Source organism: Rhinoderma darwinii, chromosome 4, assembly GCF_050947455.1.
Source record: "Rhinoderma darwinii isolate aRhiDar2 chromosome 4, aRhiDar2.hap1, whole genome shotgun sequence".
In the NCBI taxonomy this organism is placed as follows: domain Eukaryota; kingdom Metazoa; phylum Chordata; class Amphibia; order Anura; family Rhinodermatidae; genus Rhinoderma; species Rhinoderma darwinii.
The window spans coordinates 268782473-268796365 of record NC_134690.1 but is presented as its reverse complement, the minus strand read 5'-3'; the positions used below and the strand labels follow the sequence as shown (position 1 = coordinate 268796365).

The 13893-nt window shown below is 44.5% G+C and overlaps 1 protein-coding gene across 8 annotated transcripts in view; it reads left to right on the top strand.

Annotated features, from left to right (window-relative positions):
• The window catches only part of PEX7 (peroxisomal biogenesis factor 7), a 320745-nt gene that overhangs the window by 11942 nt on the left and 294910 nt on the right, over positions 1-13893 (top strand). For 4 of the 8 annotated variants that reach the window (XM_075862472.1, XM_075862470.1, XM_075862469.1 and 1 more), the window contains exons 2-3: positions 21-78; positions 3953-4103. In XM_075862472.1, coding sequence (XP_075718587.1) covers positions 21-78; positions 3953-4103 — 209 coding nt within the window. Of the gene's footprint in view, positions 1-20; positions 79-3030; positions 3294-3952; positions 4104-13893 lie in introns of those variants that run through there. The other 4 variants (XM_075862474.1, XM_075862475.1, XM_075862473.1 and 1 more) reach the window with 2 other exon arrangements.

Here is a 13893-nt window from a genome sequence, read left to right as displayed (position 1 = left end):
TTTCTGGCTTGTTTCCTTAGGTTGTGGCACTCTTTTCTTGCTAGACCAAAATGATGCTGGGCTGCTTTGTTTTAAAAGGTAATGTTTTATCATAAATTATTATAATCAGCACTGATATAAGGAGTAGGAGGGGGAGTCTTCCAGCTAGGGTGCAGTGCAAGTGAAAGCAAGCAGTTACTCGGTGGTCTCATAGATATTTATGGGGATATTTTCAGCAGCTGGTTCGCCATCATTAAACACAATCATCTTAAAGAGGCTCTGTCACCAGATTTTGCAACCCCTATCTCCTATTGCAGCAGATCGGCGCTGCAATGGACATAAGAGTAACGTTTTTTGTTTTTTTTAAAAACGAGCATTTTTGGCCAAGTTATGACCATTTTTATATTTATGTAAATGAGGCTTGCAAAACTACAACTGGGCGTGTATTGTGTGTGTGTAACATCTGGGCGTGTTTACTTATTTTATAGTATCATCCACTTGTCTTCACAACGCCCAGCTTCTGGCAGTGCACAGACACACAGCGTGTTCTCGAGAGATCACGCTGTGACGTCACTTCCTGCCCCAGGTCCTGCATCGTGTCGGCACCAGAGGCTACAGTTGATTCTGCAGCAGCATCAGCGTTTGCAGGTAAGTAGCTACATCGACAGAATCAACTGTAGCCTCTGGTGCCGATGTGTCCTCGCTCGTCCGACACGATGCAGGACCTGGGGCAGGAAGTGAGTGACGTCACAGCGTGATCTCTCGAGAACACTGCTGTGTCTGCACTGCCAGAAGCTGGGCATTGTGAAGAGAAGTGGATGATACTTCTATTCACAACGCCCAGCTAGTAAAAGAAGTAAAAACGCCCAGATGTAACACACATAATACACGCCCAGTTGTACTTTTACTGTAAACACGCCCAGTTGTACTTTAGAAAGCCTAATTTACATAAATATAAAAATGGTCATAACTTGGCCATAAATGCTCGTTTAAAAAAACAAAAAACGAAACGTTACTCTTATCTCCATTGCAGCGCCGATCTGCTGCAATAGGAGATAGGGGTTACAAAATCTGGTGACAGAGCCTCTTTAAATGAAAGCAATCAGTAGTTCTTTTTTTTATTGCACTAAATGAAAACGCTGATTTGTTGAGCAAGCCCGTCAATCGCTGTGCTAGTAAATGAAAGTCACACTTTCAAAGGGGGTTTCCTATCATATATATTTGTCATATCGACTGAATATGGCATAAGTATCTGATGGCTATCTCCATTTAAAACTTTGGGAGTTACGAAACCAGAGAAACAATCTTGAACACAGCTGTTATTGTATTTCTCATAGACTTGAATGGAGAGAGCTGTGCAGGTACGCAGCCACCTCTCCATTAAAGTGGTTTTCCATGTTCCGGGTGAATTTTGCTTTACTGGATTTCAGGAAACAAATTTTTTTCTACCCGACTTCCTTTCTCAAGTCAGCTATTCAACTCCACTTTAGTGAGTTTAATGGCATGGCTGTTGAAGCCGAGGTTCTGAGGGTTCGGACTCTTTCTGAGCCTGTTATCAGAAGACCTCAGTCAGACCAGGTGTACCATTGTATGTGGAAGTCTTGTTTCCACAGTGTGATCAGAGTAATATCCATCCTATGAAATGTTCCACACCTAGAGTTCTATCCTTCTTGCATCCAGACCTTTAAGGCTATGTTCACATTTTTGACGCGGAAACCGCGTCGCAAAACTCGGCAAAAACGGCCCGAGAACGCCTCCCATTGATTTCAATGGGAGGCGTCGGCGTCTTTTTCCCGCGAGCAGTAAAACTGCCTCGCGGGAAAAAGAAGCGACATGCCCTATCTTCGGGCGCTTCCGCCTCTGACCTCCCATTGACTTCAATGGGAGGCAGAGAAAGCGTATTTCGCGCTGTTTTATGCCCGCGGCGCTCAATGGCCGCGGGCGAAAAACAGCGCGAAAATCGCCGCGGAAATCGGCGTGCAGGGAGAGGAAAATCTGCCTCAAAGTTCCAAATGGAATTTTGAGGCAGATATTCCTCCCCCAAAATACTCCGTGTGAACATAGCCTAACAGGGACTTGGCTTATCATCCCTGAGGGGTAAGGTCTCTGCTCTCTCCATTCCTTTTCAGAGAACTTTGGATTTTTGTTCTCAGGCGATGACTTTTTTGCAAGGGGTGGCTCATGTGGTCCCTCGGTTCAAAGACATACCATTGAGCCTTGGGATCTTAATTTCGTCCTTGGGTCTTTTCAGCTGGCTCCTTTCGAATTTTTGAGACACATTTCATCGCGTCTCTTTTCCTGGAAGGTGTCGTATAAAGTGCGTCCTTCCTACCGAATATAGTCTCTGGCTTTCATATCAATGAAGAGATTGTTCTGCATTTTTTTGTTGCCAGTCTCACATTTGAGGAGCTGGCTTTGCATTGTCTTGATTTGGTAAGAGTAGTCTGAATCTATCTGGCTGCGACGGAGTTGTTTCGGTGCTCTGATTCCTTTTTTAGTGTTCCTAAGGGGGCCCGCAAGTGTTTGGCAGCATCCAAGGCCACCATTGTGTTTTGTATCCAGTTTAATTTTCAGGAAACCTATTGGTCCAATTGTAAAGTTCCTCTCCTTCGGCGTACTGCTCATTTTACAAGGGCTATTTGTGCCTCCTGGGCGGTCAGGCATCAAGTTTCAGCTGCTAAGGATTGCAAGGCTGCTACCTCAGCTTCTGTGCACACCTTTACTAAATACCAAACACAGAGTGTCTTGGATGGACATGCTGCTGGGCGCTGTGATACTTCAGTTGATAAGTATCAACTCCATATATATATATATATCTATATATATATATATATATATATATATATATATATATACACACACAGAAATATCAAGTAAAAGCATCTGTGTGTTAGGTGGTGTTATTTCTCATTAAATACATTGGGTGGATCAGATCTTGTCCTCTTATTTTTGTTTGTTCCAGGCCCGTCACATATTGTTCTGACTGTTTGTAAACTTTTTTTCCCGGAACCGTGGACATGTTTTTTTTTTATATATTTTTTTTTCTTCTAGTGCTACTGTACAAACTGAATTAGCCAGTGTCTATGGTAAAGGTATGGCCTGCCTGGGCGTAGACTCTTTACTACCTCCTGTCGCCTTTTAGTGACAGCGCTCTGTACCTACCCAAGTTGCTGTGTGCCAGATCTCAGATACCTTCAAGTCTCCGATTGGATATGGCTGCCTCGTCTACAGAATTGGGGCCAGGGATCACCTGTTCTCCCAATATGTATGGGGCCCCCCAGCTACCAGACGTTTATTGCATATCCTAGGTACAGGTAATAAATATCTAAGATAGGATAACCCCTTTAAGCGTCGATAGCGGTATCTTGGCATGGCACCTCTGGCACTGCTTATCACTGGGGCATATCTAAGTATTAGACAGAAAAATGTTCGATCCATTGGTTTCTCTAACGGTAGCCCTTGGAAGTCTCTGCCGAAAAATGTTTATCACTGGAAGCATTTGCACAGTAAGGGGACTAACACTCCACAGGTTGGGTGATAAGTGTTTAATCGCTGTGGGTCCCACACCGATCCAGAAAATGGTGCCTTAATCCCCTGTACGAACAGAGTGGCAGGTCACGCATGTGCGCTCCTGCTCCATTCATTCTCTATGGGACTGCCGAAGATAGCCAAAGCTGTAGACGGCTATCTCCGGCAGTACCTTAGAAAATGAATTGAACGGCCACGCACATGTGTGACCTGACAAGGGATTCGGCCCGATTCTCGGGATCGGTGTGGGACCCACAGCAATCAGACACTTATGACCTATTCTGTGGATAGATATGTTGTTTTGGTGGGATAACCACTTTTAATGTATTTTATGACTAAACAGACCCTTTGTTAATGTCTTTCATAAGAGATTATCTTAATCCTGCTTGTATGTACTCTGTAAGTTATTTTATTTAATCATAATATTTTATATTACCTTTTCTAGCTTTGAGTGGAGCGATGCACTATTTGATGTGACGTGGAGCGAAATTAGTGAGAATATCCTGGTAACATCTAGTGGAGATGGATCACTGCAACTATGGGACATCTCCAAACCACAAGGACCTGTACATGTATTTAAAGAGCACACCCAAGAGGTAGCAATCACATCTGTACATTCTATAGGCTCATATAAAACAAAAACATCTATCTTTCTCTTCGTTGTTTTTAGAAATAAACTCCAAACATTTTATGCAAATAATTAGCTACAGTCAAAACACTCTAATTTATGGCATTTACCATTGCTATATATAATACAAGAGGCGTGGCATTTGGGCAATGGTTCGCTCCCTCCTTTGAGGGTTTTAAAACCCTTTTTTACATAGCTGACTGCTTGTGTTCCCCTCTTATGAATCATTTAGCTGATTACAGCTCCTTACCCGCAGTTTTTATGTTCTCTATTTCTTGAGCGATCCTATAGAAAGTACAAACGTAAGCTGGCCATACACTGAACATAGCTGTTGGTCGACCCTCACTCCCCATAAGGCCTGATTTACACGAGCGTGTGCGTTTTGCGCATGCAAAAAACACGGCCTTTTGCGTGCGCAAAAGACACTTAACAGCTCCGTGTGTCATCAGCGTATGATGCGCGGCTGCGAGATTTTCTCGCAGCCGCCATCAGTATGACACTCTGTTTGGATGTTGGTAAACAGAAAAGCACCATGTGCTTTTCTGTTTACATTCAGAGTTTGACAGCTGTTGCGCGAATCACGCAGTTCGCACGGAAGTGCTTCCATGCGGCATGCGTGGTTTTCACGCACCCATTGACTTCAATGGGTGCGTGATGCGCGAACAGCGCACAAATATAGGACATGTCGTGAGGTTTTTTTTCAGCGGACTCACGCTGAGCAAAACTCACGGACTGTCTGCATGCCCCCATAGACTAATATAGGTGCGTACGACATGCGTGAAAAGCACGCGCGTCGCACGCTCCTATATCACGCTCATGTAAATGAGGCCTAAGTATGTACTCTGAGGGGTGGATTAAGCCGCTGTCAGACACCTATGTCCGTGGTTAATTTCCTGAAGGTGCGAGGGACGGGGCACTTTGGATTTTTGCTGTGGTTGCAATTTCTACATGCAACCACTGCCAGCAAAACTAATCAATCATAAAGGGATCAGAAATACAAGTGAATTAAAAATGTAATTTATTTTTAGTAACCTGACCATTTATGGATACTAAGATTTAAAAAAATAATTAAACCCGAACATCCTCTTTAACCCCTTAACACTCAGCGACGTAATATTCTGTCACGCTGACCATGCCGTTCGCGCTTAGCGACGGAATATTACGTAGTGGGAGTAATGTCCATTTCAGCCGTCTTCCTGACACATGCAGGAACTGTGACAGCTCCTGTCTCGTACAGCAGCTCCTATAGCGGGGACCGATCGCTGTGTCCCCGCTGATTAACCCCTTAAAAGCCGCGTTCAATACCGAACGAGGCTTTTTAGGGGTTAAGCTACCATCGCCGGCATGCTACATGATAGCGGCCGGCGATGGTGACTATGGCAACCGGACACCAAACAATGGCGTCCGGCTATGCCATCGACGGAAGTGCCACGCCACTTAAAAATAGGATAAAAACGGATCTAAAAGTTGCATGCACCCCATGAAAACTGCAATGAATTCCTCAAGGGGTCTAGTTTCCAAAATGGGGTCACTTTTGGGGGGTTTCCACTGTTTTGGCACCACAAGACTACTTCAAACCGGACATGGTGCCTAATAAAAAGCAGTCCTCAAACCCAGTAGGTGCTCCTTTGTTTCGGAGGGCTGTGCTTCGATCCATTACCGCACTAGGGCCACATTTTGGATATTTCTCAAAACTGCAGAATCTGGGCAATAAGTATTGAGTTGCACTTCTATGGTAAAACCTTTTGTGTTATAAAAAAAAAATTATATAAAAAGGATTTTCTGCCCAAAAAAAATAAATATGTGAATTTCCATTACATCCCTCATGACAGCACTACAGGAGGTTGCCCTATTGACCTCTGTACGGACAGGAAGACAAAGAGGTTAAAAGGCCCCTCCCACCACCCCTTGCCAGTGTTCTTCCTGTCCCCACAGGGTCAGGAGCAGAGAGACGTCGCTCCTGTATTGTGCAGGAAAAGAAACTCGGGCAGGGGGCAAGATCGGGGGGTCCGTGCACTCCCCCTTCTCTTCCCCCTAAAGCCCAGGTTAACACCCCTCGAACGAGGGGTCCCTTAGCTCCCACCCTGAGACACCTACCGGAGGAATCCTAGGCAGGGTTCGGGTAGTGTGTGGGGGCTGGGGATTCGCAAGCAGGCTTCTGCCTGGCCGCGGACCAGGCGGGGACCGGCAGCTCCATAGACGTGGACGCATCGGCAGGGATCCTCGCTGCGCCGCATAGCAAGCCTCAGTCGCCGGCTATGGCGGCTGCACTACAAGGAAAGACGAATAGCCGACCGGGAATGACGTCGGGCTACTTCCGGTCCGCAGCCATCTTGGAAGGCGGGAAATTCAAAACGACCGCATTTAAAGGGACACGCACAGGTATGTAGTTAGAGCTGATAACTCTAACTTGGATTATTTTCGTGGATTGCATATTGCATTACCTGTTACCTGTCGCGGTATGGAACTTCCTCGTCCTGATGGAACTCCAGATATGTCCCAGGGTCACGTGAGTCTCACCCTTGGGGTAAAGGTTATGACTCCTTACGTATGTACACCATACTTTACCTATCTTCTGTTTTCTCTAGGATAAAGATTCCTCTCGGATAAAAAGAAGTTTATAAAATGTGCGACTAGCGCAAAAAAATTGCCAGAATCACATAGGAAACAATTGTCAGGATTGTATTGCAAAAATACTAAAGGAGGAACAACTAACGTTCATGTCCGAACTTAAAACTATGATTCGTGAAGAAGTGGGTCAGTCAGTAGCCTCCCTCGCCCCTCCTCAAGAAACTCCCTCCCACTCCTGGGCAAAAAGACCACGGCTGGAAGTGGATCAAAAATATTGTCCCCCCTCTCAGGGGTCTGACTCGGAGGAGTGTTATTACCTATCAGAGGGTGAGTTAGAAGGAGAGGAACTCTTGCCTTCAACTTCTTCCACTCAAGAGAAAAAAAATTTCTTCTCTTCCGAGATGTCTGATACCTTAATTCAAGCAATACGGGAAACCATGGATATTCCCGAAGAAGACCAACCACATACCATCCAGGATGAGATGTTTGGAGGTCTAACGGAAAAGAAAACAAAGGTTTTTCCGGTAAACGAAAACCTCAAAAGAATGGTGACAACTGAATGGGAAGATTTGGAAAAAAGGCTCTTCATTTCAAGAGATTTTAAAAACAGACCTCTCTTTGATCCAGACACTAAACCTTGGGATGAGATCCCAAAAGTAGATGTCCCAGTAGCCAGGGTTGCTAAAAAAGAAACGCAATCCCATTTGAAGATTCCTCTCAGTTGAAGGACGCCATGGACCGAAAGGCAGACGGGCTACTGAAAAGAGCGTGGGAATCTTCCTCTGCTTTGATCTCGACTAATATCGCGGCCACATCAGTAGCAAGAGCAATGTTTATATGGTTAAACCAGCTGGAGACCCATTTGATGATGAAGACATCACGACAAGATCTATTAGAATCTCTACCCTTACTAAAAATGGCAACCGGGTTCTTGATAGACGCTTCAGCGGAATCTATTAGATTTGCTGCCAGGAATGGGGCGCTCTCGAATGCTGCTAGAAGAGCATTATGGCTCAAAATGTGGTCAGGAGATACGAAGTCCAAGAACAAATTGTGTTCTATCCCGCTTACAGGGTCTCTGATGTTCGGTCCTCTCCTCGATAACATGCTGGAGAATGCAGCAGGTAGAAAAAAGGGGTTTCCTGAAGAGAAACCAAAAAACCCTCTCAGTTTGGGAGGTTTCGCCAACAGAGGGATCCTACCTTACAGAACTACAGCGGGAAAGGGAAGTCCGGTCGCTGGAGTTACCCCAAAGGGAAAAGGGGTAGAGGATATCTCCTTAACCCAAATAATTCATTCCAGCCCTCAAAGCAATGACGCCAAGAGCATAGGAGGAAGACTCCTACAATTTTATCCCAAATGGTCGAGAATAACCCAGAACCCCTGGGTTCTAAAGATCATAGAAGAAGGGTACAAAATAGAATTTTCCTCCATTCCTCCAGAAAAATTTCTAATAACCCAGTACCAAGCAAAAGACCTTCATCAGATCCTTATCCAGGACGTCCAGAAACGACTCAAATTGAGAGCCATTTCTCCAGTTCCCCACAACGAAATATGTAAAGGCCACTATTCAAAAATCTTCTTAGTCAAAAAACCAAACGGTTCCTACAGGACAATAATCAACTTGAAGGTCCTAAACAAATGGGTGATATATTGAAAATTCAAGATGGAGTCTATGAGATCGACTATTCCTCTAATAAGGGAAGGGGCATCAATGTGTACGATCGATTTAAAGGATGCGTATTATCACGTTCCTATCCACCCCGCGTACCAGAGATTCCTCAGATTCGCAATTCAGGACGGTCCTTCCATTCTCCACTTCCAGTTCGTCTGCCTCCCTTTCGGCATTTCCTCCTCCCCCAGAATTTTTACAAAAATTATGGCAGAGATCATGGCATTCGTAAGAAGTCAGGGTATAGTAATTATACCATATCTAGACGACTTTTTGTTGACGGCAGATACTCCGTCTATCTTAGACAGTCATCGGTCACAGGTTCTTTCCCTACTACAGGAATTGGGATGGATAATCAACTTTCAGAAGTCGAGTCTTCCTCCCCAAAAACAGAAGGTCGTCTTAGGAGTACTGCTAGACTCCTCCCTTCAACATTCCTTCCTCCCAAGAGAGAAACAAATACTCCTACTGGCAGAAGTAAGGAAATTATGGGGGAAAGACGCCTGTTCCATAAGGGAATGTATGCGGATGTTGGGAATGATGATGTCTTGCATCCAATCTATTCCATGGAGCCAATTTTACTCCAGACCCTTACAGAATCTGATCTTGTCCCAGTGGGATCGAAAACAGAACTCCCTGAATTCAAGAATTCAAATTTCCGGGACTGTGAAATCATCCCTCCTGTGGTGGCTCTGCACAAACAACATAGACAAGGGAGTCCCCTGGAGAACTTCTCCTTATGTAGTGATTACCACAGATGCCAGCAAACACGGCTGGGGGTCGGTAATCCAAGACCAGCACTTTCAGGACACATGGCCTGTTCAAATGAAGATGATGTCCTCAAACTTCAGAGAACTAAAAGCCGTATGGGAGACACTTATAAGAGCTTCACCCATCATAAAAGGGAAGCATATAAGAATTTTATCGGACAACACGACAGCGGTGTCCTTTCTTCGCCATCAAGGGGGAACAAGACACACGCTTCTTCAGGCCCTCTCTGCACAAATTTTCAGTTGGGCAGAAGAAAATGTCCTATCAGTCTCTGCAGTCCACCTAAAAGGCTCAGAGAACCTATCAGCAGATTTCCTGAGTCAGGAAAAAATAGACCCTGGAGAATGGTCCCTAAACAGGGAAGTCTTTCTGTCCTTAACCCGAAGGTGGGGTTATCCACAAATAGACCTGTTTGCCACGAGGAAAAACTCCCAGGTAGAGACATTCTTCTCCCTAAATCTCAGAGACAACCTATTGGGAGTAGATGCATTGTCCCAACCCTGGGGCATGGATCTGGCCTATGCCTTTCCTCCGTTTGCTCTAATACCAATGGTATTAAGGAAAATCCAGGAAGATTTGACAAAGCTCATCATTATTCTTCCCTATTGGCCAAAAAGAAGTTGGTTTCCAATCGTCGAATACCTTGCGTTGGAAGACCCTATCATGCTCCCAGTCAGAAAGAATCTTCTCTCCCAGGGTCCCTTATTCTTTCAGGGAATAGAAACTCTGAAGTTGTCAGCCTGGATCCTGAAAGGCAGATCTTGAGGAACCACGGTCTGTCAGATGAGGTCATTTCAACTATCTTATCAAGTCATAAAGAAGTTACCTCAAAAATCTATCACAAAATTTGGAAGAAATTCTGTTCCTGGTATGGAGACCCAGGACCAGACCCCTTTTCTCCCAACATCGTGAAAATCCTAGATTTTTTTACAATCGGGATTCAAAAAAGGGCGTAGTCCTAGTACCTTAAAAGTACAGATTTCAGCCTTAGGAAAATTTTTTAATACTCCCCTGGCTGAACATCGGTGGATCAGAAGATTCACTCAAGCGGTCTCTAAACTGAAACCTTCCCTAAAGAAATCAGTTCCTACCTGGGATTTGAATGTGGTGTTAACGACTCTTTGTGAGCCCCCCTTTGAGCCGCTCGACACAATTAGTATGCATTTTTTAACTCTAAAAGCTGCATTCTTAGTCGCTATTACTTCAGCAAGAAGGATTGGAGAAATCCAATCTCTCTCGGTCATAGAACCGTACCTAAAAGTACAAGAGGATAAGATCATCCTAAAGCTGGATCCCTCCTTTATTCCAAAGGTATCTACTGCTTTCCATAGAGAACAAGAAATAATTCTACCTTCCTTTTATCCAGATCCAAAAAACCAACAAGAAGAAAAATTCCATTGCCTGGATGTCAGGCGAACAATTCTTCAGTATCTGGATAGAACCTCCTCCTGGAGACCAGATAAAAATCTATTTGTCCTGTTTGGGGGAAAGAATAGAGGAAAGAAAGCCTCAAAAGGCTCTCTAGCGAGATGGGTAAAAACTACCCTACAAGAAGCCTACAAGTCCCAAGGACTATGTGCCCCACAAGGCATCAGAGCCCATTCAACGAGGGCAGTTTCGGCATCCTGGGCAGAAAGAGAAGCCAAGCCTCTATGGACCAAATCTGCAGAGCTGCCACTTAGTCAAACCATCATACGTTTTGCAAACATTATAGGCTCGACATTATAGGCTCGATGTTCTGTCCGATACGGATTTAAGTTTTGGACGGAAAGTCCTTCAATCCGTAGTCCCGCCCTGAGCATTATAATCTGGTATTGCTCCTGTAGTGCTGTCATGAGGGATGTACTGGAAAATAGCAATTAGACCTACCGGTAATTGTATTTCCAGGAATCCATCATGACAGCACTCTTACATTCCCTCCCTCATCGAATTCTGATTTGTGCAATTAACATGTCAGTTATTATCCCTAGAAATAAAATAGGGTTGCATCCATCCTGGTGTAGTAATTGAAAAACACTGGCAAGGGGTGGTGGGAGGGGCCTTTTAACCTCTCTGTCTTCCTGTCCCTACAGAGGTCAATAGGGCAACCTCCTGTAGTGCTGTCATGATGGATTCCTGGAAATACAATTACCGGTAGGTCTAATTGCTATTTTCACCTCTACTTTGCTCGAAATTTCTGTGAAACACCTAAAGGGTTCATAAACTTTCTAAATGCTGTTGTGGATACTTTGAGGGGTCTAGTTTCTAAAATGAGGTGTTTGATAGGGGTTTCTAATATATGGGCCCCTCAAAGCAACTTCAGAACTGAACTGGAACCTAAAATTTTTTTTAAAAAAATGAGGCAATTCTTCGCTTCTTACTTTATACTGATAATGAGCAGTGCCGACCCTGAGATGACCCCAGTTTTGACAGTTTGTATCAACGGAGACCCCTATTAGACAGTTTCAATGCCCGGTTTTCCCAAGCATTCACCCCAGAGAAGTGTATTTCTTTTGATGAGTCCTTGGTACATTTTAAAGGGAGGCTTCAATTCCCCAGTACCTGCCGAGTAAGAGGGCAAGGTATGGCGTGAAGATGTATAAGCTGTGCGAGAGTGCATCAGGGTATACCTACAGATTTAGGATCTATGAAGGGAAGGACACCAGTATTCAGCCCCCAGAATGCCTTACTGGGAGTTAATGCAAAAATTGTTTGGGATTTGGTGCACCCACTGCTGGACCAGGCCTACTACCTCTACCTGGATAATTTTTATACCAGCGTCCCACTCTTCAACTGCCTCGCTTCCAGAAGTACCCAGACATCTGAGAGGCCTTCCTAGGACTCTGCTTGGGCAAACAAGCGGTGAGAGCAGGGCACAATCTAGCAGCAACATATTTTGTGTCAAGTACAAGGTCAAGTGAGATATCCTTGTGACAATACATAGCCACACCAGTACCCATGTACCCGTACGAGGTACCAGTACAGAGACCCCCAAACCAGACTGCATCCTGGACTACAATAGGTACATGGGAGGGGTGGACTTGTCAGATCAAGTCCTGAAGCCATACAGCGCCATGCGGTGTGGTATAAGAAGTTGGCCGTGCACATCATACAGATGGCATCGTACAATGCGTACGTGCTACGTCGATGTACAGGCCAGAGGGGAACTTTCCTGGAATTTCAAGAGGTGGTTATCAAGAAACTAATAATTTTTAGGGACCAGGAAGGGGAGGGCTCCCAGTACTACTGGAAGCGAGGCCACAGGCATCGTACCAGGGCGGCAACACTTTCCAGGAGAAGTTCCCAAAACTGGCGAGAAGGGAAAAAGTCAAGAGGTGCAAAGTCTGCTATAAGAGGGGGATAAGGAAGGACACAATATGTCAATGTGACACGTGTCCTGAAAAACTAAGGCTCTGTATGAAAGAGTGTTTTAAAATGTATAATACATCCCTTGATTTTTAATCTACCCCAGTTTTACTTACCCTGATGCACTCCACACAGCTTACCCCCCCTCATTTTTCCCTTCTGAGCCCTGCTGTGTCCCCAGGCAGCTGATAACAGCCACATGTAGGGTATTGCCATACCCAGGATTACCCACATTACAGTTTATGGGGTTTATGTCTTCGGTCAAAATGCTCACTACACCTCTAGATGAATGCCTTAAGGTGTGTAGTTTTAAAACGGGGTCACTTCTCGGGGGGTTTCAACTGTACTGGTACCTCAGGGGCTTCTGCATACATGACTTCGCACCAGAAAATCCCCAGTAGGCCAAATGGTGGTCCTTTCCTTCTGAGCCTCCCATGGGCCCAAACAGCAGTTTATCATCACAAATGGGGTATTGCTGCACTCAGGACAAATTGGGCAACAAAATGGAGTATTTTATTTCTTTTGAAAATAAGACATTTTGAGCTAAAACTACATATTATTGGAAAAATTATTATTCTTTTTAATTCCCAGCCCAATTGAAATAAGTTCTGTGAAGAAACTTTGGGGTCTAAATGGTCACATTACCCATAAATGAATTCCTTGAGGGGTGTAGTTTTCAAAATGGGGTCGTTTCTGGTGGGTTTCCATTGCTTTGATACCTCTGGGGCTCTGCAAATGCGACATGGCACCCAAAAAACAATCCAGCAAAATCTGCACTCCAAAGAACACACAGCGCTCCTTCCCTTCTGAGGCCTCCCATGGGCCCAAACGGCAGTTTATTGCCACAAATGGGGTATTGCTGCATTCAGGAGAAATTGGGCAACAAAATGGTAACAACAACCATAAACTAATTCCTTGAGGGGTGTAGGTTCCAAAATGGGGTCACCATTGGGGGATTCCTACTGTTTTGGCACCTCAACATCTCTTCAAACTTGGCATGCTGCCTAAAATATATTCTAATAAAACGGAGGCCTCAAAATGCACTAAGTGCTTCTTTTCTTCTGGGGCTTGTGTTTTAGTCCACGAGCGCACTAGAGACACGTGGGACATTTCTAAAAACTGCAGAATCTGGACAATACATATTTAGTAGTGTTTCTCTGGTATAATCTTCTGTGTTACAGAAAAAAAATTTATACAATTGAAATTCAGCAAGAAAAATGAAATTTGCAAATTTCACCTCCACTTTGCTTTAATTCCTGTGAAATGCCTAAAGGGTTAAATAAACTTTCTAAATGCTGTTTTGAATACTTTGAGGGGTCTAGTTTTTAAAATGGGTTGTTTTATGGGGGTTTCTAATACATAGGCCCCTCAAAGCCACTTTGTAACTGAACATGTACCT